The sequence below is a fragment of the Pseudophryne corroboree genome, chromosome 4 (genome assembly GCF_028390025.1).
Source record: "Pseudophryne corroboree isolate aPseCor3 chromosome 4, aPseCor3.hap2, whole genome shotgun sequence".
Lineage (NCBI taxonomy): Eukaryota > Metazoa > Chordata > Amphibia > Anura > Myobatrachidae > Pseudophryne > Pseudophryne corroboree.
The window spans coordinates 928,700,619-928,728,172 of record NC_086447.1 but is presented as its reverse complement, the minus strand read 5'-3'; the positions used below and the strand labels follow the sequence as shown (position 1 = coordinate 928,728,172).

The 27,554-nt window shown below is 50.3% G+C and overlaps 1 protein-coding gene across 3 annotated transcripts in view; it reads left to right on the top strand.

Annotated features, from left to right (window-relative positions):
• The window catches only part of ANGEL2 (angel homolog 2), a 31,929-nt gene extending 11,136 nt beyond the window's left edge, over positions 1 to 20,793 (top strand). For 2 of the 3 annotated variants that reach the window (XM_063919062.1, XM_063919060.1), the window contains exons 2-9: positions 7,789 to 8,253; positions 8,953 to 9,167; positions 10,200 to 10,269; positions 13,425 to 13,843; positions 15,369 to 15,489; positions 16,021 to 16,078; positions 16,718 to 16,893; positions 20,372 to 20,793. In XM_063919062.1, coding sequence (XP_063775132.1) covers positions 7,812 to 8,253; positions 8,953 to 9,167; positions 10,200 to 10,269; positions 13,425 to 13,843; positions 15,369 to 15,489; positions 16,021 to 16,078; positions 16,718 to 16,893; positions 20,372 to 20,520 — 1,650 coding nt within the window. In that variant the 5' untranslated portion in view covers positions 7,789 to 7,811 and the 3' untranslated portion in view covers positions 20,521 to 20,793. Of the gene's footprint in view, positions 1 to 5,022; positions 5,136 to 7,788; positions 8,254 to 8,952; positions 9,168 to 10,199; positions 10,270 to 13,424; positions 13,844 to 15,368; positions 15,490 to 16,020; positions 16,079 to 16,717; positions 16,894 to 20,371 lie in introns of those variants that run through there. The other variant, XM_063919061.1, reaches the window with a different exon arrangement.
• The last annotated feature ends 6,761 nt before the right edge of the window (positions 20,794 to 27,554 follow it).

The following is a 27,554-nucleotide window of genomic DNA, read 5'->3' as shown; positions in this document are numbered from 1 at the left end:
GCTGGCTCGGGGCGGTGTATAACTACGTGCGCTGTGCTAGTGGCTGGCTCTGGGGGTGTATAACTGCATGCGCTGTGCTAGTGGCTGGCTCTGGGGGTGTATAACTGCGTGCGCTGTGCTAGTGGCTGTATCTGGGCGGTGTATAACTGCGTGCGCTGTGCTAGTGGCTGGCTCTGGGCGGTGTATAACTGCGTGCGCGGTGCTAGTGGCTGGCTCTGGGCGGTGTATAACTGCGTGGGCTGTGCTAGTGGCTGGCTCTGGGCGGTGTATAACTGCGTGCGCTGTGCTAGTGGCTGGCTCTGGGGGTGTATAACTGCATGCGCTGTGCTAGTGGCTGGCTCTGGGCGGTGTATAACTACATGCGCGGTGCTAGTGGCTGGCTCTGGGGGGTGTATAAGTGCGTGCGCTGTGCTAGTGGCTGGCTCTGGGGGTGTATAACTGCGTGCGCTGTGCTAGTGGCTGTATCTGGGCGGTGTATAACTGCGTGCGCTGTGCTAGTGGCTGGCTCTGGGGGTGTATAACTGCGTGCACTGTGCTAGTGGCTGGCTCTGGGCGGTGTATAACTGCGTGCGCTGTGCTAGTGGCTGGCTCTGGGCGGTGTATAACTGCGTGCGCTGTGCTAGTGGCTGGCTCTGGGGGTGTATAACTGCGTGCGCTGTGCTAGTGGCTGGCTCTGGGGGTGTATAACTGCGTGCGCTGTGCTAGTGGCTGGCTCTGGGCGGTGTATAACTGCGTGCGCTGTGCTAGTGGCTGGCTCTAGGCACTTTGCTAACTACAGACAGCGCTTCAGTTATGGGCCCTACACACTTGGCGACCTACACGGGTGAAATGAACGACATCGCTCAAAAGTGAACAATATATCGTTCATGTCGTTTAGTGTGTAGGCAGCAACGATGAACGATGCGCGTCCCTGTGGTCATTCATCGTTGTTTTCCCTCATTAAGCATAGCAAGCCAATTTGGACGATGGTTGTTAATCGTTGAAAATGAACATTGTCCAAATCAGAAACATCGCCAAGTGTGTAGGGCCCATAAGGGATGACCATCAACCATTGATGATTCAAAATCATTGATGGTCTATGACCAATGTTGAATACTTTTTACCATCGTTTCGGGGAGAACAAGATGGTTTCCCGCCATCGATGGTTCAAAGCTACCAAATTAACTTTTTTTATTTATTTTTTCATCAATGTGCCAGGGTACTGAGCTTAGCCCCACCCCTAACACCCATTAAGCCACGCCCCCAGGCTCTGATTGTCCCGCAGTTCATTTTATAGTAATGTAGGGGTGACCATCAATGGGTAGAACCATTGATGGTTCCCTATCAGATGGTTTTACACCAGCGTGGTTATCCATCAATGGTAACATCAATGGATAACGCACCGATGGCCATCCCTAGCTTCCGTTACCGGCAGTTAGTTATTAGATTTCTGTCTTTTTACAGACTCTCCGCTAGTAGCATGTAAAGAGGTGTCTGAATCCCAATGTGGTGTGACTCTGACTCCCTACACTTGGCTATGCCCCCTAGTGGTGGCCCTGGCTGCCGGAAGCTAACGACACTGCACTCCAGTTCCTGGTACGGATAATGATAGTTAGGATTACCATACTGTCACTTTAAACCGGGATGCTCATGAATGACACAGGTTCTGTGGCTACTTAAAACCAGGTGTAATGGAAGCTTGAACTCAGCCAGCCCCAGAACCTGTGTATTTCATGAGCGTCCCAGTTTAATGGGACAGTATGGTATGCCCAACTATAGTAGTGAAGGCCTCCAGAAGGGCGCCATTGAGTTATTGTAGCATAGCCGCCATTGCGGCGTCATACAGCCGTCACCCGTTCACCATTCTGTGGCTTAACCATGGCTGGCGTCGTTGCACAGTGGACAAGTGAATTTCGGTCATGCGCAAAGGAGCTCTGATTCGGACACTGCGTCCAGGAGCGATGCTAGTAGCATGTGGAAAGAAGCATGAAATGGCTGCACCCATCGCACTCCCGACTTCGAATGGATGATGGCTGCCAACCATCTGTTTCCGATACCCAAGACCTAAATGATAGGTATAGGGCTAGTGTATGGCTGTAAGCATTTGATGCCCAGACAGAGCACTAGTTCCTGGCAGCTGCCAATTACAAGTACAGTGCTACATTGTGGCTGCAGTCTGCTCCAGCTGTCTCAGGTGTGATGGGTGCCTAGTGTTCATTCTAGCACCCTGCACCTTTCACAACCCATGCAGTTCCTCTTTCCTGCCTAGGGTGTCACTCTCTGCTCTGGTGCTTATAGCACACTCTGATCTAGATCTCTGCACTGAGATAAAGACCATAGTATGATAGAAGCACTAGAGCAGACAGCCACACCCCAGGCAAGAAAGTGGAACTGCATGGGTTGTGAAAGGTGCAGGGTGCTAGAATGAACACTAGGTGCCTCCTCCATACTGCATGTTTCATCTCTTTCCATAGATGTTTCTCAGGATTTAGATCAGGGATCATTGAGGCTTCTACAGAACAGTCCAACGTTGTGTTCTTCTCCATCCGAGGGTTCCTTTAGCTGTGTGTGTTGGATCATTATCCCATTGGAGGAGCCCTGATCAGTGACTGAGACACTGGATCACCAAAATGTTCCTTGATAGTTCTGATAATTCGTTATGCCCTGCACAGACTCCGTGCACCCTGTGCCAGGCGCCGCAAAAAATAACCCAGCCTCCTCCGTGCGTCACAGCCGGTATGGCGTTCTTTTCTTCTACAGCTTCACTTCTTGAACATAGAGCAAATGTGACTTGTTACTCATCTGTCCAAAGGACATTCTCCCAGAGGCGTTCATTCCAGAAAATCCAGTCTGGCTTTTTATGTTTTTTTGTTGTTTTCTACAGTGGCATCCTCCTGTGTCATCATCCCTGGAGCCCACTACAACTTAAAAGCAGATGGTGCGATCAGACACTAAGATACCTTGACCTTAAGGGGCCTACACTCTGGGCGATGTTTCGACCATCGATATTATCTACACACTGGGCGATATCGATGGTCAATTTGGACGATATGAGAGTACATACATCTATATCGTCCAAATTGACTGGCATGTATCAACGATGAACAATCAATGATGAACGATTGCGGGCACGCGCATCGTTCATCGTTGATGCATCCACACTGAAAGATATGAACGATATCGTTCATATCTTTCAAGATATTGCTCAGTGTGTAGGACCCTTTAGAGTACAGCTTGTGTATCTTTGGAAGTTTTCCTTGTTTTATATATATATTTTTTTATTATTATTATTATTATTATTATTATTATTATTATTATTTTTTACTATTCTCGCTGTCCTTCTGTTTACTCTGGGGCTGATTTTCCTCTTGAAGCTGCGTCCAGAGCGGATGGCTGTGATGCTAATTCAAGAAAGCAATTAGTTTAAAAAATTCCTATAATCCACTTTTTCTTTTTTCTAAGGGGTTCCATCAAATCTGTCATTATAGAATCTCTATTTTAGAATATCTTTGGAGAGAGACTAATACCCCTTTCTACACCGCACTATATATCCCTGGTTTTTGCTCATGAACGAGCAGCAACCCAGTATATTGGGCCTAATTCAGACCTGATAATTTTCGCACAGCAGAGATCAGGTCTGAACTGCGCATGCGTCGGCGCTGCAGTGCGCCGGCGCATGCCAGACAGCTGCCGGCTGTCTCAGCCCTGTGATCACCTTCGCCTGATTGACAGGCAGAGGCGGTCGCTGGGCGGGCTGGCGTTTAGGGGGTGCGATCCGGGCAACACAGGCGTGCCCAGACCGTTGGGGGTGGGGGGCGTGGTGGCTGCGTGACGTTACACGCAGCTGCTGCGACCCAGGCAGTGACGAGTAGCTCCTGCCAGCGCGCAGGAGCTGCGGTGCCAGAGAGCTACTCTTCAAGTACAGAAGCATCATCGCTGTGCAATGCTTTTGTACTTGTGCGGGGGGCTTGACATGTGGGGCGGACGATCCCTGTGCTGGGCGTGTCCCCACATGTCTGAAGACCGATCGTAGATGTGTGCTAAATTTAGCACATCTACGATCAGGTGTGAATCGCCCCCAATGTGCAGTGTAAAAGCACCCAGATGAAATTACCTGGATTGAGTGACCCGGTATTTCAACCTGGGTATCGAGCAGAGTTGAACACTGGTTCAGCCTGGCTCGCGGTGCAGTGTAAATGGGGCATTTGTAAGTGCGCATACGTGACCTGAGTTTGCAGCCGCGCGAGCGAATGTGATCCTTCTTCAATCCTGGACCTCAGTCCCATAGGAAGAAGCCGGGATCCGGGAATAAACGCCATCTGAGTCAAGCGCAATGGAATGAGTTCTGCGGTCATACGCCGGAAATGTTCAGCTTTTCGGAGTTTAATGAATGGGGTCCCCACGCTACAGTATGGGGACTGTGGGTAGATCTGGGGGCAAAATGTGACCGGGCGGTGCCAGTGATATCTCCCGCATCAGGCACACGGTGAATGGATGCGATAAGTGGATTCTATGTAATGACAGGAAAAGTTCTAAAACAATACATATTTAGGCAATCCCCCCCCCCCCCCCCCCCCTCCTCCTCCAACCAGGCACTGGAGGGTAGAAGGTACAAGATCAAGGATCAGCAGCTACTGTATGTTACTCTTTGTGTGTGTGTGTGTGTGTGTGTATGTGTGTGTGTGTATATATATATTTATATATATATAGAATATATATATATATATATATATATATATATATATATATATATATATATATATATATATATATATCTATATCTGAGAGAGAGATATTTAATATATTTATAATCATCCTATTGTCCTAAACCTCAGTAAGGTTACGCATGTGCCTGAGCTCCCTAGTTTGGGACTTCACCCGCAGGTGTAACTCCTCCCCCTTACGGAAAAGGTCCCTTAGCCCACTTGATTCTAGCATCTACCGTTACAATATATCCCAGCCTCCACCCGCATGCGCAGACCGACGGTTGCTACAATGTATCGCTGTAAGGTCCTCTGGCCAATCAGCGGCCAGGGCCGGCTGACCAATTCCCTGCACTGTTACATTGCGCTCCCAGCATGCCCCTCGCTGTTATGGAGGCTGGTGATGGTGCTTGCTCCCCAGCTCTGCTCCCAGCCGGCGGCCTATGACTGCAGGTGAGTGCCGAGGCCGCTCAGGGCCCATCCCGGGGGTGGCGAGGGAAGGGGCACGGTGTGAGGCCGGTCAGTAGTGCTGGGAACCCAGCCATAGGAGGAGAGGCCTCATGTAATCTATAGTGCCTTCAACCTGCGGCCCTCCAGCTGCTGGGAAACTACACATCCCAGCATGTCCTGTCTCAGTTTTAGCATGCCTTAATAGCAAAACTGTTGCAGGGCATGCTGGTATGTGTAGTTCCACAGCAGCTGGAGGGCTGCAGGTTGAAGACCCATGCTGTAACAAGTACACTATGTAAATATCCCAGGCCTGGCCAACCTGAGGCTCTGCAGACACTACAAGTCCCAGCATGCTGTACCAGGTGGTGGGAGGTTATGCTGGGTACACACTGTGACAAGCCGGCAATCTTGCGCTGGGCCAGTGTAATGATTCAATAAGTTGTGCGATGACGCGATATAGCGTTACACGTGTGCTGTAACTGCGCCGCGTCGTATGTCCCGTCCGATGCACAGCACATGGGAAGATGCGACAACGCATGTCATCAAACACTGAACGTGTACACGCCACACAATGTGCAGAGTACCGTGATTGTATGACAAATTGTGTCGTGTGCACGCAGATTTATAACAATGAAGTTGATGTGCGAAACTTGTGCATTTGTGTGCGACTGAGTCTGATTGGTGTAACAAGGGCTCCGTATCCTCACGCCAAGTAATGCGCTTAATCTGCACCTTTGTACGTGTGTGTGAGACTCTTGTACGGCTGACGTCGCAGGCCAGCGTCTCCAGTACACGGTGGGCGGCTTTTCCCGGCGTCTCTGATGCCACTGTAAAGCAAAATGTGGTGCGGTACTCCCCTCGGAGCGCCAGGCGTTTTGTGCCATATGGAGTAAAGACGCCCAGTGTATGAGGGCACCTCTGTGTTCTATAGTATGTGTCTTACCTTCTAGCCCCACGCTTCTATCCCTGCATAGTGACCACCGGCTGGCGTCTGCTTTGTCGCTGCTGCTGATTCTCTGCAGTGGGCGCAGCTATTGGAATAGGTCTGTAGCCTCTTACAGGCTGCCCGCTGTGTATCTTATCAGGATTACTTTTACACTGCTGATATAAGGTGGGGTGCAATGGTGGCTGGGGTGGAGCTCTCTTGTGATATTGTAATTAAAGTGCTGCAGGAGTTCCATAGCATGGCAGGGTTGTAACTAGGTGCTGTTGCCCAGGATCCTGGGGTTGGCACGGTTTCTCCCCCAAGGTACCTACATGTGGCTGCAAGGTGCCGTCTGGAGCGTCCAAGAGACCCTTTGCGCAGGCAGCCTGCGGAGCTGTCCCAGCGTCCTTGGGACGGGTAGGGCTGGCACAGGGTGGCATAGAGCCCCGTAGCACAGTACAAATGGGTAATGCAACAAAATATATACAGTAAGTACAGTCGGTATATAAATTAACATATATACGTAATTACAGTGGCCCGCCGTTATGATGTAGAGAAGGTTCTGCTCAATGCAGCGGCTGATAGTACATAACATTATACCATCACAACTGTGATTTAAATATCTCAGTAGCTTATCTCTGTCCAGTATAAAACAAGAATACAACTAAGTGTGTATTGTTTAAAAGCATATACATAATATAAGTAAGGGCTGTTACAGGTGAGGTTTACCACAATGGCTTTATTCGGAACATCAAGTCCTAATATCCACACCCGATGCGCTAAACGGGTCACCAGGCCTATAGTAATTTGGTCACTGACTACTAGTGGGACAGAGGAAATACGGACTAGGGCATTATTCTACGGGTGGCCAAACAAAACGAAACCTGGAGCCAGCTCTGTAATTAAACCACTTTTACAGTCAGAAAAAGTTCCTCCGGTGAGTTATAATGTAGTCATCATGTTGACAGTCTCAGTGTTGACATTACAGCGTTCGGGAAGTGTCGTTGCCCTAACGGTACAAAAACGTTACGTCGGCGTTCTCTGCCATGAGCTGTTGTGTTTCCATTCTTGGGACTAGTTCCCCTTGATTGTCCTCTCTCGTTACCTGGTGTCTCCCAGTGGCTTTCTGCACACATTACTGATTGCTACATGTTTGTAAGTAAAGCAAAAAAGCAAGCAACTGAGCAAAACCATGTTGCACTGCAGGTGGGGCAGATGTAACATATGCAGAGAGAGTTAGATTTGGGTGGGGTGTGTTCAAACTGAAATAAAAATTGTATTGTAAATATAAAGCTGCCTAACATTTGTGGGCTACATGCAAAAGCAGCCAGTATTTACCCTGCACAGAAACCATATACATTTATTTGCTCCCCTTGCATGGTAACATGGATTGTTCCAGGCACAAAGTTGCTTTTTCTTGCTGTTTTACAAAAATTAATCTGGCCCAGAAGCGGCAAAAAGAGACAAAAACAGAACAGCAAAGAGAATGTACTAGAAGAGACAAAAGGCGACAACAAAAGTAACACAGGTGTGTAATGCGCCACAGGCTGACGCATCATGTGGAGCCGCTGTATTCAGTGTCGCCAAAACAATCTGACAGTGACTGTGTGATGCCCCGGCCTTTACAGAGACCCGTTATAGCTCACACAATATATATTGTATATTTGTGCATGCAGAATGTGTTACTGTGTTTACGTGATAATGATGTTATGTAACACTTTTGCTCACCAGGACGTTCCTTCTCAGGGAGTCTGATGTTACCTCGTCACCTGCATTGCGTGGGCAGCAGGTATATGGCCCGCGCTGGTCCCCCACAGCCTCCGTTTATGACTAGTAACTTGTTTCGATGTCCACGGTGGACCGGCCAGCACCCTTCATCTCCTTATCCGCCTACGATCACCCAGCATCCCCTGGGACAGTCGAGGCCCTATAACTGGTGTGCGCCACAGAGAACAGCCACATGCGGCACCAACTCCTGCCCCTGGTTCCCTCCCCAGCCCTCGTGGATTCAGGTTTCTTACTGCAACATGAGCTCTGCAGGGGACGAATCGTTTAGAAAACGTAGGAAAAATACAGAGGCTGAAGACTGGAGACAGAAATCGTGGCCGAAGCGCTCCTACCCGCCGGCGAACGACTTAAGGGTTCCGCCGAAGCACGGCTCATCGGAGGTGACTGATCCCAAAATGGAAGTGAAAGGTAAGAACCGTGGGCCTAATTCAGACCCGATCGCTCGCTAGTTTTTTTTTGCAGTCCTGCGTTCGCCTAGTCGCCGGGCTAAACTGCGCAGGTGCGTCGTACGGGTACAAAATGGATCGCCACTCAGTGATGGGTTTCTGCGAAGAATCCATTCGCACGGGCGATCGCAAGGAGATTGTGGGTGTCAACTGACCGTTTTCAGGGAATGTCTGGAAAAACGCAGGCGTGCCCAAGCGTTCGCAGGGAGGGTTCCTGACGTTAATTCCGGTCCCGGACAGGCTGAAGTGATCGCAGCGGCTGAGTAAGTCCTGGGCTGCGCAGAGACCGCACAAAATCAGTTTGTACAGTTCGGCTACACATGCGATCGCACACTTACAAAGCGAAATTACACTCCCCTATGGGCGGCGACTAGACGAACGCAGGACTGCCAAAAAAGCCTAGCGAGCGATCCGGTCTGAATTAGGCCCCATGTGCTGTTGGCATGCTTTGAGTACCGTGGTTGGGGAAACGCTGGAACAATGGCGGAGTATGATAGACGGGCACAATAAAGGAGGCGTTGCAGCCTGCAGATGGGTAAAGCTGGCAGTCTTTCCCATATAGAACCACGTCTGCATTTGCAGCTACAGGGGCTTCTACCAGTAATATAACAAGGTTGTAAATAATTTAGTGAATGAATTTTTGTTTTGTATTTATTTGCAGCCAGTGTAATGAGGCGGTGGGAGGACTTCAGCCACCTCTATCCTGATAGGCCGGTGGAGAGTAAGTTTGACTTTACTGTGATGTCCTATAACATCTTATCCCAAGACCTGCTGGAGGACAACTGCAGCTTGTACAGCCACTGCCGGAGACCCTACCTGTTCTGGAACTACCGCCTCCCGAATATCTTGCATGAGCTGCAGGAAATGAACGCTGACGTAAGTTTGATCGATGTTTTACCGTTAAACGCCCCAGACCCTAAATTATTATTTCGTAACATTTACTTATATCGCCTGCATATTCCGTTGCACTCTCCAGGGAATACAATAATGAGACCAGACTGGGTAATAACAGACAGAAAGGCAGGAGGGCCCTGCTCGTAGGCTAACACTCTCTAAGGAAACAGGCGTGTTGTACTCCTGAAGCGGCAATCTTTAGTGCAGGAAAAAGCCTCTAGACCAGGGATGAGGAACCTTCGGCCCTCCAGCTGTTGTTGAACTACACATCCCAGCATGCCCTGCAACAGTTTTAGCGTAGCCAAATAGCAAAACTGTAACAAGGCATGCTGGTATGTGTAGTTCAACAACAGCTGGAGGGCCGAAGGTTCCCCATCCTTGCTCTAGACCAGTGATGGCTAAGCTTGACACTCCAGCTGTTGAACTACACATCCCAGTATGCCCTGCATCAGTTTTAGCATGGCCAAATAGCAAAACTGCAGCAAGGCATGCTGGGATGTGTAGTTCAACAACAGCTGGAGTGTCAAGGTTAGCCATCACTGCTCTAGACCCAAGATTCAAGATATTAACGCCTACAAAGGATAAGCTTGCAGCATCCGTCTGGATCACTGGACAATTCTGCGTTATATTGGAAAAACAGAACCTGGGTACTTGTCAAATAAAACCTAGCGTAACCAGACTGCGATGTGAGAAAGTGACTGGCACCCTGGAGCGGCAAATGGTATCTGCAAATTAAACGTAGGTGGGCGGGCGGTGCTGGAAAATGTAAGGTCAGCATTAATACCGCGCTGACACGGATGAGAGGTCATGTCCGCAAACTTAATTTTTGTGCAGAGTCCACAAGAACTGCCCAATAAGATACTGGCAGCGCTCTCTACCTTAGTGTAGAACCTGAGTAGTATTATCTCCCTTTCACACAACCGGTAATGAGCGCTCGCCTGGTGCCGGCATTATAACGATGGTGGGAATGTAGCGATTTTCCATGTGTGTGTTACGCCTTTTCTGTTCTTGCAGATACTTTGTTTACAAGAGGTTCAAGAAAATCACTACCAGGAGCAGATCAAACCCAGTCTAGAGGCGTTGGGTACGCAGCGTTGCACTCTTCTATATGCATCTTAAAGTATTTACTTATCTGGGTATTTTATATTCCTTTCAATTGGCTGTGCATTTCTATCCGCTTTCGGTACGAATTTAAAATGCTTTGTCCATTTAAATGGGAAATGCCGCTAATTTTTCACTGAAACGATTGAGATCGTGTTTGAGGATCTTCGTAGAAAACCAGCAGACCTTTTTTATTTTTCTGTTTGAGATTTATGTGGCACCATGCACATATACATAAATATAATTATCAAAATGAACTATTGATGGATCTCCCTCTTAGTTTATTTTATTTTTTTTAAATTGGGAGTCTCTAAGTTACTGTATCGTGGGTTCAAAGTTCCATGAACCTGGGGCACAGCTGTGTCAACCATTTACACATCGATCTTTGGAGCCAGTAGACCTTTCCTATTGTTTGACCTATTCTGTGTTGACCTTCTGACCCTGTCAACCTAATGTACGTCGACCATTAGTGGTAGTCCTATTGACAGTCCTATTGACTGTATACCTTTTTAATGTAGATCTAATAATCCACACCCGGGGCTCCCCACCCCTCTACCACCAGGGTACTTCTGTATTTACGCCTGGAAATTTATCATATTACAGAATTTGGTTCCGGAATGTCAACCCTTAATCGCCAGTAGAATTTTGACATGTCTTTATGAAAGGCAGGGATGAGGCTAAAGTAAGGGAACCGCTATCCACCAACGAAAAGAGGTGAACTGATGACTCCCGCAAAGACAGCGGTCTGCTTATAATGGGAAAAGGTTTGATGCAGTGGCGTAACTAGAAATTTTTCTCCCCCAAGCCAAAAAAATTCTCTGGCACACCCCCCCCCCCCCCAATAATTGGCACTAGCAAAGCGATGAATCTGCGCACGCCTGAGGCGCGTGCGTCAAAAAAGGCGTGGCTTTGTTGAAATGGGTGTGGCTTTACATAAAGGGGCATGGCATTGCAGGAAAAGACTACCTTATACCCCAGTTTTGCACCTGCACGCCCAGACGTTAGCCACCACAGGAAAGAAAAATAATCCTGATTCATGCCCCTTACATTATTTGTCATTTTTCCTCCTTATAGTAATGCCCAGTATACATTATGCCACATACTGCAATGGCCCTTAGACATTATGCCACACACAATAATGCACATGACACAATATGCACACACCGTAATGCCTGTGACACATTATGACAGGAATCGCAATGCCAGTTATATATTATGCGCTACACTGCAATGCCCCTGATACATTATAGCACATACCACAATGCCTGTGATGTAGTATACAACACACCGTAATGCCTGACACATTATGACACACACCGCAATGTCCGTGATACATTATGCCACACACTGCAGTGACCCTGAGACATTATACCACAATGCCCGTGATATAGTATACCACACACCGTAATGCCTGTGACACAACGCAATGCCCGTTATACCCTATGCCACACACCGCAGTGTCCGTTATACATTAAGCCACACTGCAATGTCCCGTGATATAGTATGCCACACACCGTAATGCCTGTGACTCATTATGACACACACCGCAATGTCTGTGATACATTATGCCACACACCGCAATGCCCATTACACATTAAGTCCTACAGTAAGGCTTCTAATTACTTTTAAATTATCTGCTCGTTGTCAGGGGTTTCATGCTCTTGGTTCCATGCACGGTGCCAGGGGTTTTCATGCTCAGGGTGTCATGCTCGTTGCCAGGGGTTTCATGCACTGGGTGTCATGCTCGTTGCTAGGGGGTAATGCTTGGTGCTAGGGCTGTGCCCCCAGTGCCACATATGCCCCCAGTGCCAGATATTCGCCCACAGTTCCAAGTACACACATGCCCCCAATGCAAATATTAAACCCCCCCCCCACCAAGTGCCATGTACACATATACCCCCAAGTGCCAAATATGCTCCCCCTCCCCTAGTGCCAAATATGCTCCCCCAGTGCCAGTTACAACTCACCCCTGCTCCCTCGCTGTTTTGTGAAGGAGGGACACGGAGGGCACAGCGCGCGCCTCTCGTGTGTCCCTCCTGCGTCTCCGGCATGTCTGGCTCACGAACCAGCACTTCATTTAACAGACATGCCGGAGACGCAGGAGGGACACAGGACAGGCGCGCGCTGTGCCCTCCGTGTCCCTCCTTCACAGCAGCGGCTAGGGTGCCAGCGGAGGGAAGGAGGGAGACAGCAGATGTCAATCTGCTCTGCGCTAAATCAGTGGCAGCGCCCCCCGCAGCCCTGCGCCTCCAAGCCACCGCGAGAGCTGCAGGGGCAGTAGTTACGCCACTGGTTTGATCACTTTAGTGACGGGAGATAGCGGGGCGATATTCAATTGTCCCCCGTTATTGCTCCTCTCGCGCCTGTAGCAGTCGGTTTTAGCCGCGTAAAGCGGCTAAACCTGACTAAACAAATGGGCGCGACGCAAACAGTCCCGTTTGGGCGCATTTCAGTTCTCCACCCCCGGGAGAAGTGACCTGAAATGAAGTTCTCGCGCCTGTTGGCAGAAACATTTAAATAGCTGACGGCGGGTGCGGGGACCCGCAATAAGAATTTAATTCCCCCTTTGTCTTGTATTGAGTTATTTAAATTCATGTGAGTGGGGGAGTTGCAGCAAAAACGGCGTTGGTTGTCTTACAGTATTAACAGGGTTTTAAAAAAACTTTGTTTTTTTTGTTTTTCCAGTAATGACAGGTCGGCTTTTTTATGAAGAGTAACTGGTTTATTCCTGTGCCTGTATTGGACGGCCTAAGGGCCTAATTCAGACCTGATCGCAGCATCACAATTGTTAATGGGCAAAACCATGCTGCACTGCAGGTGGGGCAGATGTAACATGTGCAGAGAGAGTTAGATTTGGGTGGGGTGTGTTCAAACTGAAAAATCTAACTTGCAGTGTAAAAATAAAGCAGCCAGTATTTACCCTGCACAGAAACAATATAACCCACCCAAATCTAACTCTCTGCACATGTTACATCTGCCGCACCTGCAGTGCACATGGTTTTGCCCATTAGAGAACAATTTTGCTGCTGGGATCAGGTCTGAATTAGATCCTAAGTCCCATATGGATGAAGCCCTACTCCATGTTTGTGGCTGCCGCTATTTGTACGGTGGTATGTAACGCTGTTGTCTGTGCTGCAGGGTACTGCTGCGTGTACAAGTCTCGTACCGGAAATAAGCCAGACGGCTGCGCCATTTGCTTCAAAACGGCTAAATTTACTTTGAAGTTGGTGAAACCTGTGGAATACTTCAGACACAACATATCCCTGCTGGACCGGGACAATGTAGGCCTGGTGCTGATGCTGCAGCCCAAAACTGAAAGGTGCGCCTCGTCTGTGTGCGTGGCGAACACCCACCTGCTGTACAATCCCCGGCGGGGGGACATAAAACTCGCCCAGCTGGCCATTCTCCTGGCGGAGATCACGGAGGTCGCTCGGATGCAGGATGGGAACTTCTGCCCCATCGTCCTATGCGGAGACTTTAACTCTGTCCCCGGGTCACCCCTGCATCGCTTTATAAAGGAAGGAACTCTCCAGTATGCCGGCATGACCATTGGGAAGGTAATAGTCGACCATATCTGGAATTAAGACCTAATGGCTACTATCGTGTAACAATGTCTTGAATGATCGGGGACATATTACAGCCCCAATAAATAAAACTTTGTAAATTCACAGTTTATATTGTGAAAAAAAACTAGCGTTTTGGGTGAGTCCGAGAAGCTTGATTTGGATTCGGAAGGGAAGGAGAGCCAGTGAAGGGCTTGTAAGAGAGGAGAGGTGGACGTAGTGCGTTTGGGGAGGAAGATGAGCCGGGCTGAAGCATTGAGGATAGATTGGAGTGGAGAGGGTCTTAGTAGCATCCTGGGTGAGAGAGGGTCTGATCCTGGAAATATTTTTGAGATGGAAACGGAAAGATTGCAAGAGGTACTGAATGCGGTGTGAAGGAGAGGGAGGAGTCAAAGATTACGCCAAGATAGCGCACTTGGGGGCTAGAGGAGACTGTAGTGCCATCAATAGATAATGAGAGTGTGGGAGGTGAGGTTATGTGGGAGGGAGGGAAGATGATCAGCTCGGTCTTAGACATGTTAAGTTTAAGAAATCGCATCCAAGAAGAGATAGCAGAGAGACAGTTGGAGATACGAGTGAGGAGAGTGGGGGAGAGGTAGATTTGAGTATCATCAGCATAAAGATGATACTCGAAGTCCAAAAGTGCTAATAAGCTCACCCAAAGAGGACGTATAGAGAGCGAGAGAGAACAGGAGAGGTCCAAGAACAGGACCTTGGGGGACGACTACTGGTAGAGGAAGTAGGGTGGAGGTGGAATTATGAGAGAAGACAGAACGTCCAGAAAGGTAGGAGGACAGCCAGGAGAGGGCAGTATCGCGCAGACCAATGAAGGGAAGGATTTGCAGGAGGAGAGGGTGGTCCACAATGTCAAAAGTGGTCAAGGAGTTTAAGCAGAGAGTAGTGGCCTTTGGATTTGGCAAGATGGAGGTCATTGCAGACTTTAGTGAGGGCAGTTTTGGTGGACTGGAGAGGACGGAAGCCAGACTGGAATGGGTCAAGCAGTGAGTGAGGGAAAAGAAAGGAAGTGAGGCGGTTGTAGACAATACGCTCAAGGAGTTTGGAGGCAAAAGGGAGAAGAGAGTTGGGTCTATAGATGGAGAGGGTGTGTGGATCAAGGGTAGTTTTTATAAAAATGTTTGAGACAAGGGCATGATGAGAGGGAGAGATTGAGGAGGTGGTCAAGATGGGAACAGGCAGAAGGAGAGATGTAGCGGAGGAGGTGGGAGGGGATAGGGTCACGTGGGGAGATGGAGGGGGGTGAGGACCAGATGAGGACCAAGACTTCCTCTCCAGATACAGGGGAACAAGTTAGATTTGGCAAGAAAGATGGGGCGGGGTGGTCAGGGAAAGGAGGGTCTCTGTTGCTGAGGGTTTGGTGGAAAGTGATGTCCTGACTTATGGACCATGTTATGGAGACCCATCACACCGGTATCAGCCAGTTCGTATTGACTCAAATCTGTGAATTGCGCAAGACTGATAATGGTCCATTACAGTTATCATCCAGTATTCTGTTTTGTAGGTGTCTGGCCAGGAACTGTACCCCAGAGGACAAAGGATTTTATCTATTCCAATTTGGCCTGACAGCTTGGGCATCAACCATAAATGCGTGTATGAAGCCTGTAAGGATGGCCAAACAACAGGTGCAAAGACCTTCTGATCAGCCTAATATATTTTCATGGGTGCAATTTTATTTAAAGCATTCCCAAACTCTGTCCTCAAGGTCCCGCAACAGTTCATGTTTTCCTGGTCACCCTGCAGCTGTATTCATTTCTCACAGAAACATTTTAAAAGATCCACAGGTGGAGCTAATTATTTTACTTGTGATTCTGTGAGGAGACCTGGAAAACATGAACTGTCTTAAAACCCCCCATCTTGGAGGACTGAGTTTGGGAATCACGGATTTAAGGCAATGTTGAACGTCATTCCAGCATTACTGGTAAATCCTAGCTTGTACAGGTATAAACCGTCCGGCGTGACTGCATGTGCAGAACTGTATTCGTGTAGGAATCAATAATCCATGCATAAACCGCAGGGCGTACATTACTTTGGCTCGTAAGAAAGAATAATGTATTCCATTTAATGTTCTGGAACCGCCGGAGTAAACTGTTCAGCGTAATTGAATATGTAACGTATGACCTATAAATGGATTTTTGTTATGTTTTTTTCTGAAGAGCCTTTGAAAGAAGAAGCCACCAAGGATGCGGGTCAAGTGGCGGAAGTGGATAAAAGGTAGGTCGTCTTTTACCGTGTTGCTAAACACCTGTAAAATTTCTCCAAAGATAGGGTTCCAGAGGTGGCCGCAATCTCCCCCTCCCGCAAATAGTCAATTTATTCTATTGTGCATGGGCCAGTGTGCGGTGGGTCGCACGGTGACAGACGATGACCGCGTGGTTAGTGGTGAATAGAAGGAAGGCACGTTGCGCCCGTTTCAGGGGCGTGTCAGAGCAGACCGCAGTCTCAGTGGACCCGCAACAGCTTAGCTGGAACTGACAATCTGAGCCAACCACAGGTTTGCTCTGAAATTCAATAATGCGACCGATGTTTTTCCGATGCTGCTGATCTGCGTTGGCGCTGGGGGTCTCTGTACAAAAGACTGCGACATCTATGTATCTCTTTAAAGACACAGCAGCACCACAATTAGCGGCCTCCTGTGCGGACACAGCCGTAGTCTCGGATCTGTGCGGGCACAGCTCTATGTGGATGTGCAGTCTCCTGGGACGGGGTGAGAAGTGCCATCAGGGGTGTGTGATACAACTAGTACAATGTGTGTTTAATGAAACATTGTGTGATTATTATTGCGCACAGCAGGCTTGTCTGCCGCCTGTAGGTAAGATGCCGCTGTGTCTCCAATGTTTCATTCTTCTCCAGATACCAGAACAGGGTGGAATCCAGCTTGCAGCACCACTTCCAGCTCTCCTCCGTGTATTCCCACTTCTTCCCTGACACTGGCCTGCCGGAGGTCACCACCTGTCACTCCCGGTCTGCCGTCACCGTGGATTACATCTTCTACTCTGCGGCAAAGAACAACCTATTCACTCAGCCAGGTAGGAGCGTACAGACCCGTACAAACTGTATACGGCACTTGTGCAATGTCTGCTAGGTAATATATTCCAGCAATCACTATGAAGTGGACGCCGTCTACACTGATCTATGATAGGTAATTGTTATAGGTTTATGTAAAGGAGCAGTAAATCCTAGTAATGGTTTCACTGTTCAGTTGTGTATATTTACTGTGTGCTCTGTACACAGGGATGCAGGAGGCGGGGGTAGTACATGAAGGGGGACGTGCTCCAATAGAGGAGGTCGGGGACGCAGGAGGCGGGGGTAGTACACGAAGAGGGATGTGCTTCAGAAGAGGAGGTGGTGGTGGGGGGGGCGGGGGTAGTACATGAAGGGGGACGTGCTCCAATAGAGGAGGTTGGGGATGCAGGAGGTGGGGGTAGTACATGAAGGGGTGTGTGCTCCAGTAGAGGAGGTCGGGGGGGTGGGGGGGGGGGGTGCTGGAGGTGGGGGTAGTACATGAAGGGGGATGTGCTCCAGTAGAGGAGGTCGGGGATGTAGGAGGCGGAGTTAGTACATGAAGAGGGACGTGCTTCCAGTAGAGGAGGTCGGGGACGCAGGAGGCGGGGGTAGTACACGAAGAGGGATGTGCTTCAGAAGAGGAGGTGGGGGGGGGGGGGCGGGGGTAGTACATGAAGGGGGACGTGCTCCAATAGAGGAGGTTGGGGATGTAGGAGGTGGGGGTAGTACATGAAGGGGGATGTGCTCCAGTAGAGGAGGTCGGGGATGCAGGAGGTGGGGGTAGTACATGAAGGGGGATGTGCTCCAGTAGAGGAGGTCGGGGATGCAGGAGGTGGGGGTAGTACATGAAGGGGGATGTGCTCCAGTAGAGGAGGTCGGGGATGCAGGAGGTGGGGGTAGTACATGAAGGGGGATGTGCTCCAGTAGAGGAGGTCGGGGATGTAGGAGGCGGGGGTAGTACATGAAGGGAGATGTGCTCCAGTAGAGGAGACCGGGGATGTAGGAGGCGGAGGTAGTACATGAAGAGGGACGTGCTTCCAGTAGAGGAGGTCGGGGATGCAGGAGGCGGGGGTAGTACACGAAGAGGGATGTTCTCCAGTAGAGGAGGTCGGGGGGGCGGGAGGTGGGTGTAGTACATGAAGGGGGATGTGCTCCAGTAGAGGAGGTCGGGGATGCAGGAGGCGGGGTTAGTACATGAAGGGGGATGTGCTCCAGTAGAGGAGGTCGGGGATGCAGGAGGCGGGGGTAGTACACAAAGAGCGGTACGCTCAGTAGAGGAGGCCGGGGATAGTACATGAAGAGGGACGTGCTCCAATAGAGGAGGTCGGGGGTAATACATGAAGGGGGTTGTGCTGCAGTAGAGGAGGTCGGGGATGCGGGAGGTGGGGGTAGTACATGAAGGGGGTTGTGCTCCAGTAGAGGAGGCCGGGGATGTAGGAGGCGAGGGTAGTACATGAAGGGGGATGTGCTCCAGTAGAGGAGGCCGGGGATGCAGGAGGCGGGGTTAGTACATGAAGGGGGATGTGCTCCAGTAGAGGAGGTCGGGGATGCAGGAGGCGGGGGTAGTACAGAAAGAGCGTAACGCTCAGTAGAGGAGGCCGAGGATAGTACATAAAGAGGGACGTGCTCCAATAGAGGAGGTCGGGGGTAATACATGAACGGGGTTGTGCTGCAGTAGAGGAGGTCGGAGATGCAGGAGGCGGGGGTAGTACATGAAGCGGGATGTGCTCCAGTAGAGGAGGCCGGGGATGCAGGAGGCGGGGGTAGTACATGAAGGGGGATGTGCTCCAGTAGAGGTGGCCGGGGATGCAGGAGGCGGGGTAGTACATGAAGGGGGATGTGCTCCAGTAGAGGAGGCCGGGGATGCAGGAGGCGGGGGTAGTACATGAAGGGGGATGTGCTCCAGTAGAGGTGGCCGGGGATGCAGGAGGCGGGGGTAGTACATGAAGGGGGATGTGCTCCAATAGAGGGGGGCGGGAGGTGGGGGTAGTACATGAAGGGGGATGTGCTCCAGTAGAGGAGGTCGGGGATGCGGGAGGTGGGGGTAGTACAAGAAGGGGGATGTGCTCCAGTAGAGGAGGTCGAGGAGGCGGGGGTAGTACATGAAGGGGGATGTGCTCCAGTAGAGGAGGTCGGGGATGCAGGAGGCGGGGGTAGTACACGAAGGGGGATGTGCTCCAGTAGGGGAGGCGGGGGTAGTACGTGAAGGGGGACGTGCTCCAATAGAGGAGGTCAGGGGTAATACATGAAGGGGGTTGTGCTCCTGTAGAGGAGGTCGGGGATGTAGGAGGCGGGGGTAGTACATGAAGGGGGTTGTGCTCCAATAGAGGAGGCCGGGGATGTAGGAGGCGGGGGTAGAACATAAAGGGGGATGTGCTCCAGTAGAGGAGGCCGGGGATGCAGGAGGCGGGGGTAGAACATGAAGGGGGATGTGCTCCAGTAGAGGAGGTCGGGGATGCAGGAGGCGGGGGTAGTACATGAAGGGGGACGTGCTCCAATAGAGGAGGTCGGGGATGCAGGAGGTGGGGGTAGTACATGAAGGGGGATGTGCTCCAGTAGAGGAGGTCGGGGGGGCGGGAGGTGGGGGTAGTACATGAAGGGGGATGTGCTCCAGTAGAGGAGGTCGGGGATGTAGGAGGCGGGGGTAGTACATGAAGGGAGATGTGCTCCAGTAGAGGAGACCGGGGATGTAGGAGGCGGAGGTAGTACATGAAGAGGGACGTGCTTCCAGTAGAGGAGGCCGGGGATGCAGGAGGTGGGGGTAGTACACTAAGGGGGATGTGCTCCAGTAGAGGAGGCGGGGGATGCAGGAGGCGGGGGTAGTACATGAAGAGAGACGTGCTCCAATAGAGGAGGTCGGGGAAGCGGGCGTAGTACATGAAGGGGGACATGCTCCAATAGAGGAGGTCGGGAGTAGTACATGAAGGTGGTTGTGCTCCAGTAGAGGAGGTTGGGGATGCAGGAGGCGGGGGTAGTACATGAAGAGGAACGTGCTCCAATAGAGGATGTCGGGGAGGCGGGGGTAGTACATGAAGGGGGTCGTGTTCCAATAGAGGAGGTGGGGGGTAGTACATGAAGGGGGTTGTGCTCCAGTAGAGGAGGCCGGGGATGTAGGAGGCGGGGGTAGTACACGAAGGGGGATGTGCTCCAGTAGAAGAGGTGGGGGTAGTACATGAAGGGGGATGTGCTCTAGAAGAGGAGGCCGGGGATGCAGGAGGTGGGGGTAGTACACTAAGGGGGATGTGCTCCAGTAGAGGAGGCGGGGATGCAGGAGACGGGGGTAGTACATGAAGGGGGTTGTTTTCCAGTAGAGGTGGCCGGGGATGCAGGAGGCGGGGGGGGGGGGGGGGGGGAAGTACATGAAGTGGGACGGGCTCCAGTAGGTGCAGCTATAATGCCTTTCAAAGCAGACTTCCGCATCGGCTCTAAACAATGCCGACGGACGTTGCCCGCATCAGCTGTGCCCGATCTGTAGGTAAGTCTTAGGTCTTCTCTTTCCAGGCAGCAGTGTTCCATGCAACGGACTGCAGCTCCTCGGGAGGCTGCTACTTCTCACCGAGCAAGATCTGTGGAGCCTCAATGGCCTACCTAACGAGACCAACTCCTCCGATCACCTGTCGCTGCTAGCCAGGTTCCGGCTGGAGGTATGACGCTTCCACGTCCCGTCGTTTTAGTTATTGATCGGTCTTGTATTTTTTCTTTTTGTTTCTTTTACATTTTTATGGAGAACTCTGAATGGAATAACACCGGGCGTCGGCTTATTTATTACAGTTTTTAAGAGTACGTTTTATATTTTTTATTTTTACTGGTTTAAAAATAATGTATGTTTGTATTAAGCTTTGTGCCACTTGTATAGTGCCCAGTGGCAGGGCGGAATATGTAAATTATTTTCTGAACAAAAATAATAAAACTCAATCATTTAAGTGTTTGTGGCCACAAAGAACACAAAGGAGTACGGAACTAATACGTGCGAGATTTGTCACTATCATTGTGTTCAAGTTAAAACCACTTTTTGAATGATTTCCGGGTGATGTCATAATCTATGGGCCGCTGGAGCAAAGGTCTCTACCTCCTTCAAAGACGTCGCTGTATTACAATTTGCTGCATTGAGTATAAAGGCTGCTAAAATGTAAGTATCTCTACGTAGAGCACTCTGAAGCAAGTCCTAACAAAGTAACATAGTATCTAACGTTGAAAAAAGACAATTTGTTCATAGAGTTCAACCTATTTGTGGTCTCCTATGCAGGATTATTTTTGGACTAATTTTGACTGATTCTGATGTCAGCCGTTGTGTTTTATTCCTCTTTTCATAGTAACTATAATGCATAACTATGCACCATAACCCTGGATATCCTTATCCATTAGGAATTTATCTAACCCATTCTTAAAGGTGTTGACTGAGTCGGCCATTACAACTCCCTCAGGCAGAGAATTCCAAACACGTATCGTCCTTACCGTGAAAAAGCCTTTACGCCGTATTGTGCGGAATCTCCTCTCCTCTAACCTAAGCGAGTGTCCACGTGTCGTCTGTGCTGATCTTACCGAAAGCAGGTCCCTCCCGAGCTCTGTGTATTGACCCCTTATATATTTGTGGATGTTGATCATGTACCCTCTTAGTCTCCTCTTTTCCAGTGTAAACATGCCTAGCCTTGCAAGTCTTTCCTCGTATTCCAGCGTCTCCATGCCCTTAATTAGTTTGGTTGCCCGCCTCTGAACCTTTTCTAGCTCCAGGATATCCTTTTTGTAGACTTGTCCACAGTATTCGAGATGTGACCTCACTAGTGATTTATATAATGGGAGTATAATACTCTCGTCCCTTGCATCAATTCCCCGTTTTATGCGTGCTAATATCTTATTAGCCTTCTTTGCTGCACTCCTACTTTGGGTACTGCTGCTTAGTTTGCTATCTATGAGAACACCTAAGTCCTTTTCCAGTACAGAATCCCCTAATTTTACCCCATTTAGTATGTAGGTGTTATTTTTGTTCTCGTTACCAAAGTGCATTACCTTACACTTGTCTGTATTGAAGCTCATTCTCCAGTTTGGCTGCCCATGCTTCTAGTTTAACTAAGTCATTCTGAAGCGACTCAGCATCCCCCTCCGTATTTATAACCTTACATAGTTTGGTATCGTCTGCAAAAATTGACACCATGCTCTCTAGACCTTCTGTTAGGTCGTTAATGAAAATATTGAACAATAGCGGTCCTTATACTGAGCCTTGCGGCACACCACTTAGCACTGCAGTCCAATTTGAAAAAGATCCATTAACCACAACGCGCTGCTCCCTATTGTCTAACCAATTTTTGACCCAAGTGCATATTGTGCTTCCTAGCCCTATTTCTTCCAGCTTGTAGATAAGTCGCATGTGTGGTACAGTGTCGAAAGCTTTGGCAAAGTCTAAAAAGATTACATCCACCTCTTTACCCTGCTCGAGGTTCGCACTTACTGTTTCATAAGTTTGTTTGATGTGATCTATCCTTCACAAATCCATGGTGGTTCCTTTTAATGACCTTATTTGCTTCAAGGAACTTCTGAATACCTTCCAATACTTTCCCCACTATAGATGTAAGACTAACTGGTCTATAATTACCTGGTTCAGCTTTACTTCCCTTTTTGAATATTGGCAATAATTCCGCTATACGCCAGTCTTTGGGAACCATACCTGATATAACTGTCCTAAGGCTCGTAATGGAGAGGGAGAGACCGCCAGCTGTATGGGCGCTGATATCTCACTTCTCATCCAGACCCAGTTGCTTAGCGGGCAATTCTAGGGACTTTGTAGACAAATATATGGACTTGGTCAGAGGCCCCATAGTAACTGCACCGTCTGCTCCACTCTAGCTATACATGTATATACAGAATCCCCCCATCTCACACTGCCGCTTAATCTGGGACCTAAACCGTTACTAAAGTGTGCATTCATCTTTCTGTGTGTTACCCGTTTCCCCAGCACACAGGTGAGAATTAGCCCTAAATGAGTTGGGATTTTTTTTCCTCTTGCATCCTAGAGGATGCTGGGGTCCACATTAGTACCATGGGGTATAGACAGGTCCACTAGGAGCCACTGGCACTTTAAGAGTTTAACCGTGTGGGCTGGCTCCTCCCTCTATGCCCCTCCTACCAGACTCAGTTTAGAAACTGTGCCCAGAGGAGCCGGTCACAGCTAGGGGAGCTCTACAGAGTTCTCTTAGGAAAAGTTATTTTTCTTTATTTCAGAGTTTGTTTTTTTACAGGGAGGCTGCTGGCGATGGCCTCCCTGCAGCGTGGGACTGAGGGGGAGGGGGGGGCAGTGTCCGCCCTGTGGGGTCTTGAGCCACTGCCCCCGCTGACTGGACGTGAGGGGTAGGGGGGGGGGAAGGGGCAGTGTCCGCCCTGTGGGGTCTTGAGCCACTGCCCCCGCTGACTGGACGTTGAGTTCCAGAGGGGTCTGATCGCGCCTCGCCGCAGGGGAACACTCGCCCCGGCAGCCAGCCGCCACCCCCTCAGGGAGCTGAAGATAGGCAAGTGAGTCACTGTCCCCCCTCAGCAAGCGGGGGGAGAGTGTAAAGAAGGCGGCTAGAGGGTAGGATCGCAGTCTTAACCTCGCTTCTGGAAGGCTCAGCGGTGCGGTGCTGGGGGGGGCGCCCTGGGCCAGCTCTGGACCCTACACTGACCACAAGCAGCCTGTTGGGGTCTACGGATCCATGCCAGCATGAATTCCTCCGGCCAGTATAATCTCCATTGAGCGGGAACACAGCGCCATTGAGGGGGCGGAGCTTCTCAGAGCGGACCCAGCAGCGTTCGGCGCCATTTTAGAGCCTGCAGCTCACTGCCAGTGGATGCCAGGTCCCTCCTGAACAACTCCAGCTATTGGGGGGGGGGGGGGGGGGGGAGGGGAGGAGACTGTTTTAAGGCTGTGTCACCTATTAAGGGAAACAGTCAGCACTGGTTTAGGGTCTCCCTATACTCTAACAGCGCTGTGTGTGGGTTGGCTCCAATCTCTGTGTCTCTCTGCCATTCTTGGGGGAGGAAACTCTGTCTGCCCAGTACCCTGTGTGTTTGTGGGGTGTTTGAGGGTGTGTGACAACATGTCTAGGGACACGGTTTCATATGCTGCAGACGATTGGTCTTCCCAGGAAAACTCCATTCCATGTAATCAGGATTGCACTGTTTTAGCACAGATCCCAGCTAGAGAGTCAGAATGGTTAGTCTCTCTGAGGGGACTATTTCTCAGATTTCTGATAGGGTTGCTAGGACTGAGCATGCCACTCAGGTCCTCCTGTCTTCTATGGTTGTATGGTCTGATACTGCCTCCTCGGAGTCCCCTGCGGTACATTCTCACAAACGTGCACTTGCAATTATGCAGGATGACACGGACACCGGCTCTGACACTGCAGACGGTGACGGGGATGTGTTGAGGGGGACAGCATCACTTGCCAAGGGGGTGCAGTTGATGATTGAGGCTGTTGGGGATGTTTTACACATTTCGGACACCGCTCCGGAACAGGTGGAGGAGGCCTTCTTTACAGATAAGAAGCCCCCCCTCACCTTCCCGGCATCCAAAGAATTAAATGCTATCTTTGAAAAGGCCTGGGAAACTCCGGAACAGAAATTCCAGATTCCCAAGAGAGTCTTGGTGGCTTTTCCCTTCCCAGAGGAAGATAGGAAGAGATGGGAGTCCCCACCGATAGCTGACGCCTCTGTCTCCAGGCTGTCCAAACAGGTGGTATTACCGGTCCTGGGATCTACCGCATTAAAGGACCTGGCAGATCGCAAGGTGGATGCTACGCTGAAATCCATTTACACGGCTTCAGGGTCTATATTGCGGCCTACTATAGCCTGTGCTTGGATTGCTAAAGCTATTGCCAGGTGGTCAATCACTCTGCGGGAGGAATTGACTACACTGGACAAAGGTGACGTTGATTTATTTTTACGTAATATTAAGGATTCTGCAGGGTTCCTGGTGGATTCCATGAAAGACCTGGGTTCCATGGCTGAGGGATCTCCTCCATGTCCGTCTCGGCTCGCAGGGGTCTCTGGCTGCGCAACTGGTCTGCGGACGCGGAATCCAGGAAGTGTGTAGAGGGCCCACCATACAAAGGTCTGGCTCTCTTTGGGGAGGCGCTGGATGCGTGGATTGCCACGGCTACCGCGGATAAGTCTCCTTTTCTCCCCTCAGCTGCACCGGCTACGAAGAAGCCTTTTTCATCTACCACGTCACAGTCCTTTCGGCCCGCGAGGCCTAGAAAGAATAAGCCTTCGAACACCTTCTTCAAAGGTGGTCGTGCCAAAGGAAAGAATCCTGCTCCCGCAGGTTCCCAGGCCCAGAAGCCCGCTTCTGACACCCCTAAGTCCTCCGCATGACTGTGCACAGCTAGGCCTGGAGGAGGGTCAGGTGGGGGCAAGACTCCGGCAGTTAAGCCACGTCTGGGTGTCGTCGGGTCTGGACCCCTGGGTCCTGGATATAGTGTCCAGAGGTTACAGACTGGAGTTTCAAGATCCCCCGCCTCACCGTCTCTTCAAGTCAGGCTTGCCAGCCCTGCTGGCAGACAGGACAATTCTTCTGGAGGCTATCAGAAAATTGGTGGTGTCAGAGGTCATTGTTCCGGTCCCACTTCAGCAGTGGAACAAGGGTTATTAGTCGAACCTTTTTGTGGTACCAAAACCGGATGGTTCGGTACGACCTATTCTAAACGTAGTCTTTGAACCCATGATGGTTCTCCGCAAACGGGGTGAACATAATTTCATATCTGGACTATCTCCTGATCAAGGCATCGTCCAGGGAGAGGTTGTTGCGGTCCATCGCGCTCACGACACAGCTGCTCAGGAAGCACGGTTGGATCCTGAACCTTCCAAAGTCTCATCTGGAGCCGACAAGGTGGCTGTCTTTCCTGGGAATGATCCTCGACACGGAAGTGCAGAGGGTATTTCTCCCGGTGGAGAAAGCGTTGGTGATTCAAACAATGGTCCGGGATGTCCTAAAGCCTACACGGGTATCTGTTCATCAATGCATACGACTTCTGGGGAAGATGGTTGCCGCCTACGAGGCTCTGCAGTATGGCAGGTTTCATGCTCAACCTTTTCAGCTGGACCTCTTGGACCAGTGGTCGGGCTCTCACCTACACATGCACAAGAGGATACGCCTGTCTTCGAAAGCCAGGATTTCACTCCTCTGGTGGCTGCAACTTCCGCACCTTCTGGAAGTTCGAAGGTTCGGAATTCAGGATTGGATCCTTTTAACCACAGATGCAAGTCTAAGAGGTTGGGGAGCAGTCGCTCTGGGGGAAACTTTTCAGGGACGATGGTCGGATCAAGAATCACTCCTCCCAATAAACATCCTGGAACTCGGGGCCATGTACAACGCCCTTCTGCAAGCAGCACACCTTCTACAGGATCGGGCTGTTCAGGTGCAGTCGGACAATGTGACCACAGTGGCCTACATAAACTGACCAGGCGGTATGAAGAGAAGGGCTGCCATGTCAGGTGTCAAAAATGCTCATCTGGGCAGAAAGGCACGCGGTGGCGATGTCGGCAATCTTCATTCCGGGTGTAGACAACTGGGAGTGAGGCCTCCATCCGGAGGTGTTCGAGGAGGTAATCTGTTGCTGGGGGGGTTCCTCACATAGACATGATGGCCTCCCGCCTCAACAAGAAGCTACGGAGATTCTTTTCCAGGTCAAGAGAACCACAGGCAGCGGCGGTGGATGCACTGGTAACACCGTGGGTGTTCAAGTCAGTGTATGTGTTCCCTCCACTTCCTCTGATACCAAGGGTTCTTCAGCTCGTGAGAAGAACAAGGGTTCTAGCAATCCTCATTGCTCCGGACTGGTCAAGGAGGGCTTGGTACGCGGATCTGCTGGAACTTCTGCTGGAAGATCCACGGCCTTTACCTCTTCGGGAGGATCTGCTCCTGCAGGGGCCGTTCGCTTATCAAGACTTACCGTGGCTACGCTTGACGGCATGGCGGTTGAACGCCAGATCTTGGCTCGGAAAGGTATCCCGAGTGAGGTCATTTCTACCCTGATACAGGCCAGGAAGGGGGTAACGTCTAAACATTACCATCGCCTTTGGAAGAAATGTTTCTTGGTGTGAGGCCAAGAAGTTTCCGGCGGTGGAGTTTCAACTTGTGGACGTTTTCTCCTTTTCCTGCAAGCAGGGGTGGATATGGGACAGATTGGGCTCCATTAAGGTCCAGATCTCTGCTTTGTCCATCTTCTTCCAAAAACAATTGGCTGTTCTTCCTGAGGTTCAGACCTTTTTGAAAGGGGTTCTGCACATCCAGCCTCCCTTTTTGGCGCCTACGGCACCATGGGATCTTGATGTGGTGTTGCAGTTCCTGCAATCTGCTTGGTTTGAGCCTCTACAGGAGGCCGATCTCAAGTTTCTCACGTGGAAGGCGGTCACTTTGTAGGCCTTGGCTTCTGCATGACGCGTGTCTGAATTGGGGGCTTTATCTTGTAAAAGCCCTATCTGATCTTCCATGAGGACAGGGCGGAACTCGTCCACAGTTCCTGCCTAAGGTTGTGTCGGCTTTCCATATCAACCAACCTATTGTGGTGCCAGTGGCTACTGACTCCTCAATTGCTTCAAGTGCCTTGGATGTAGTGAGGACTTTGAAGATTGACGTGAAGAGGATGGCTCATCATAGGAAAAGTGACTGTTTGTTCTCTATGATCCCAAGAAAATTGGATGTCCTGCTTCTAAG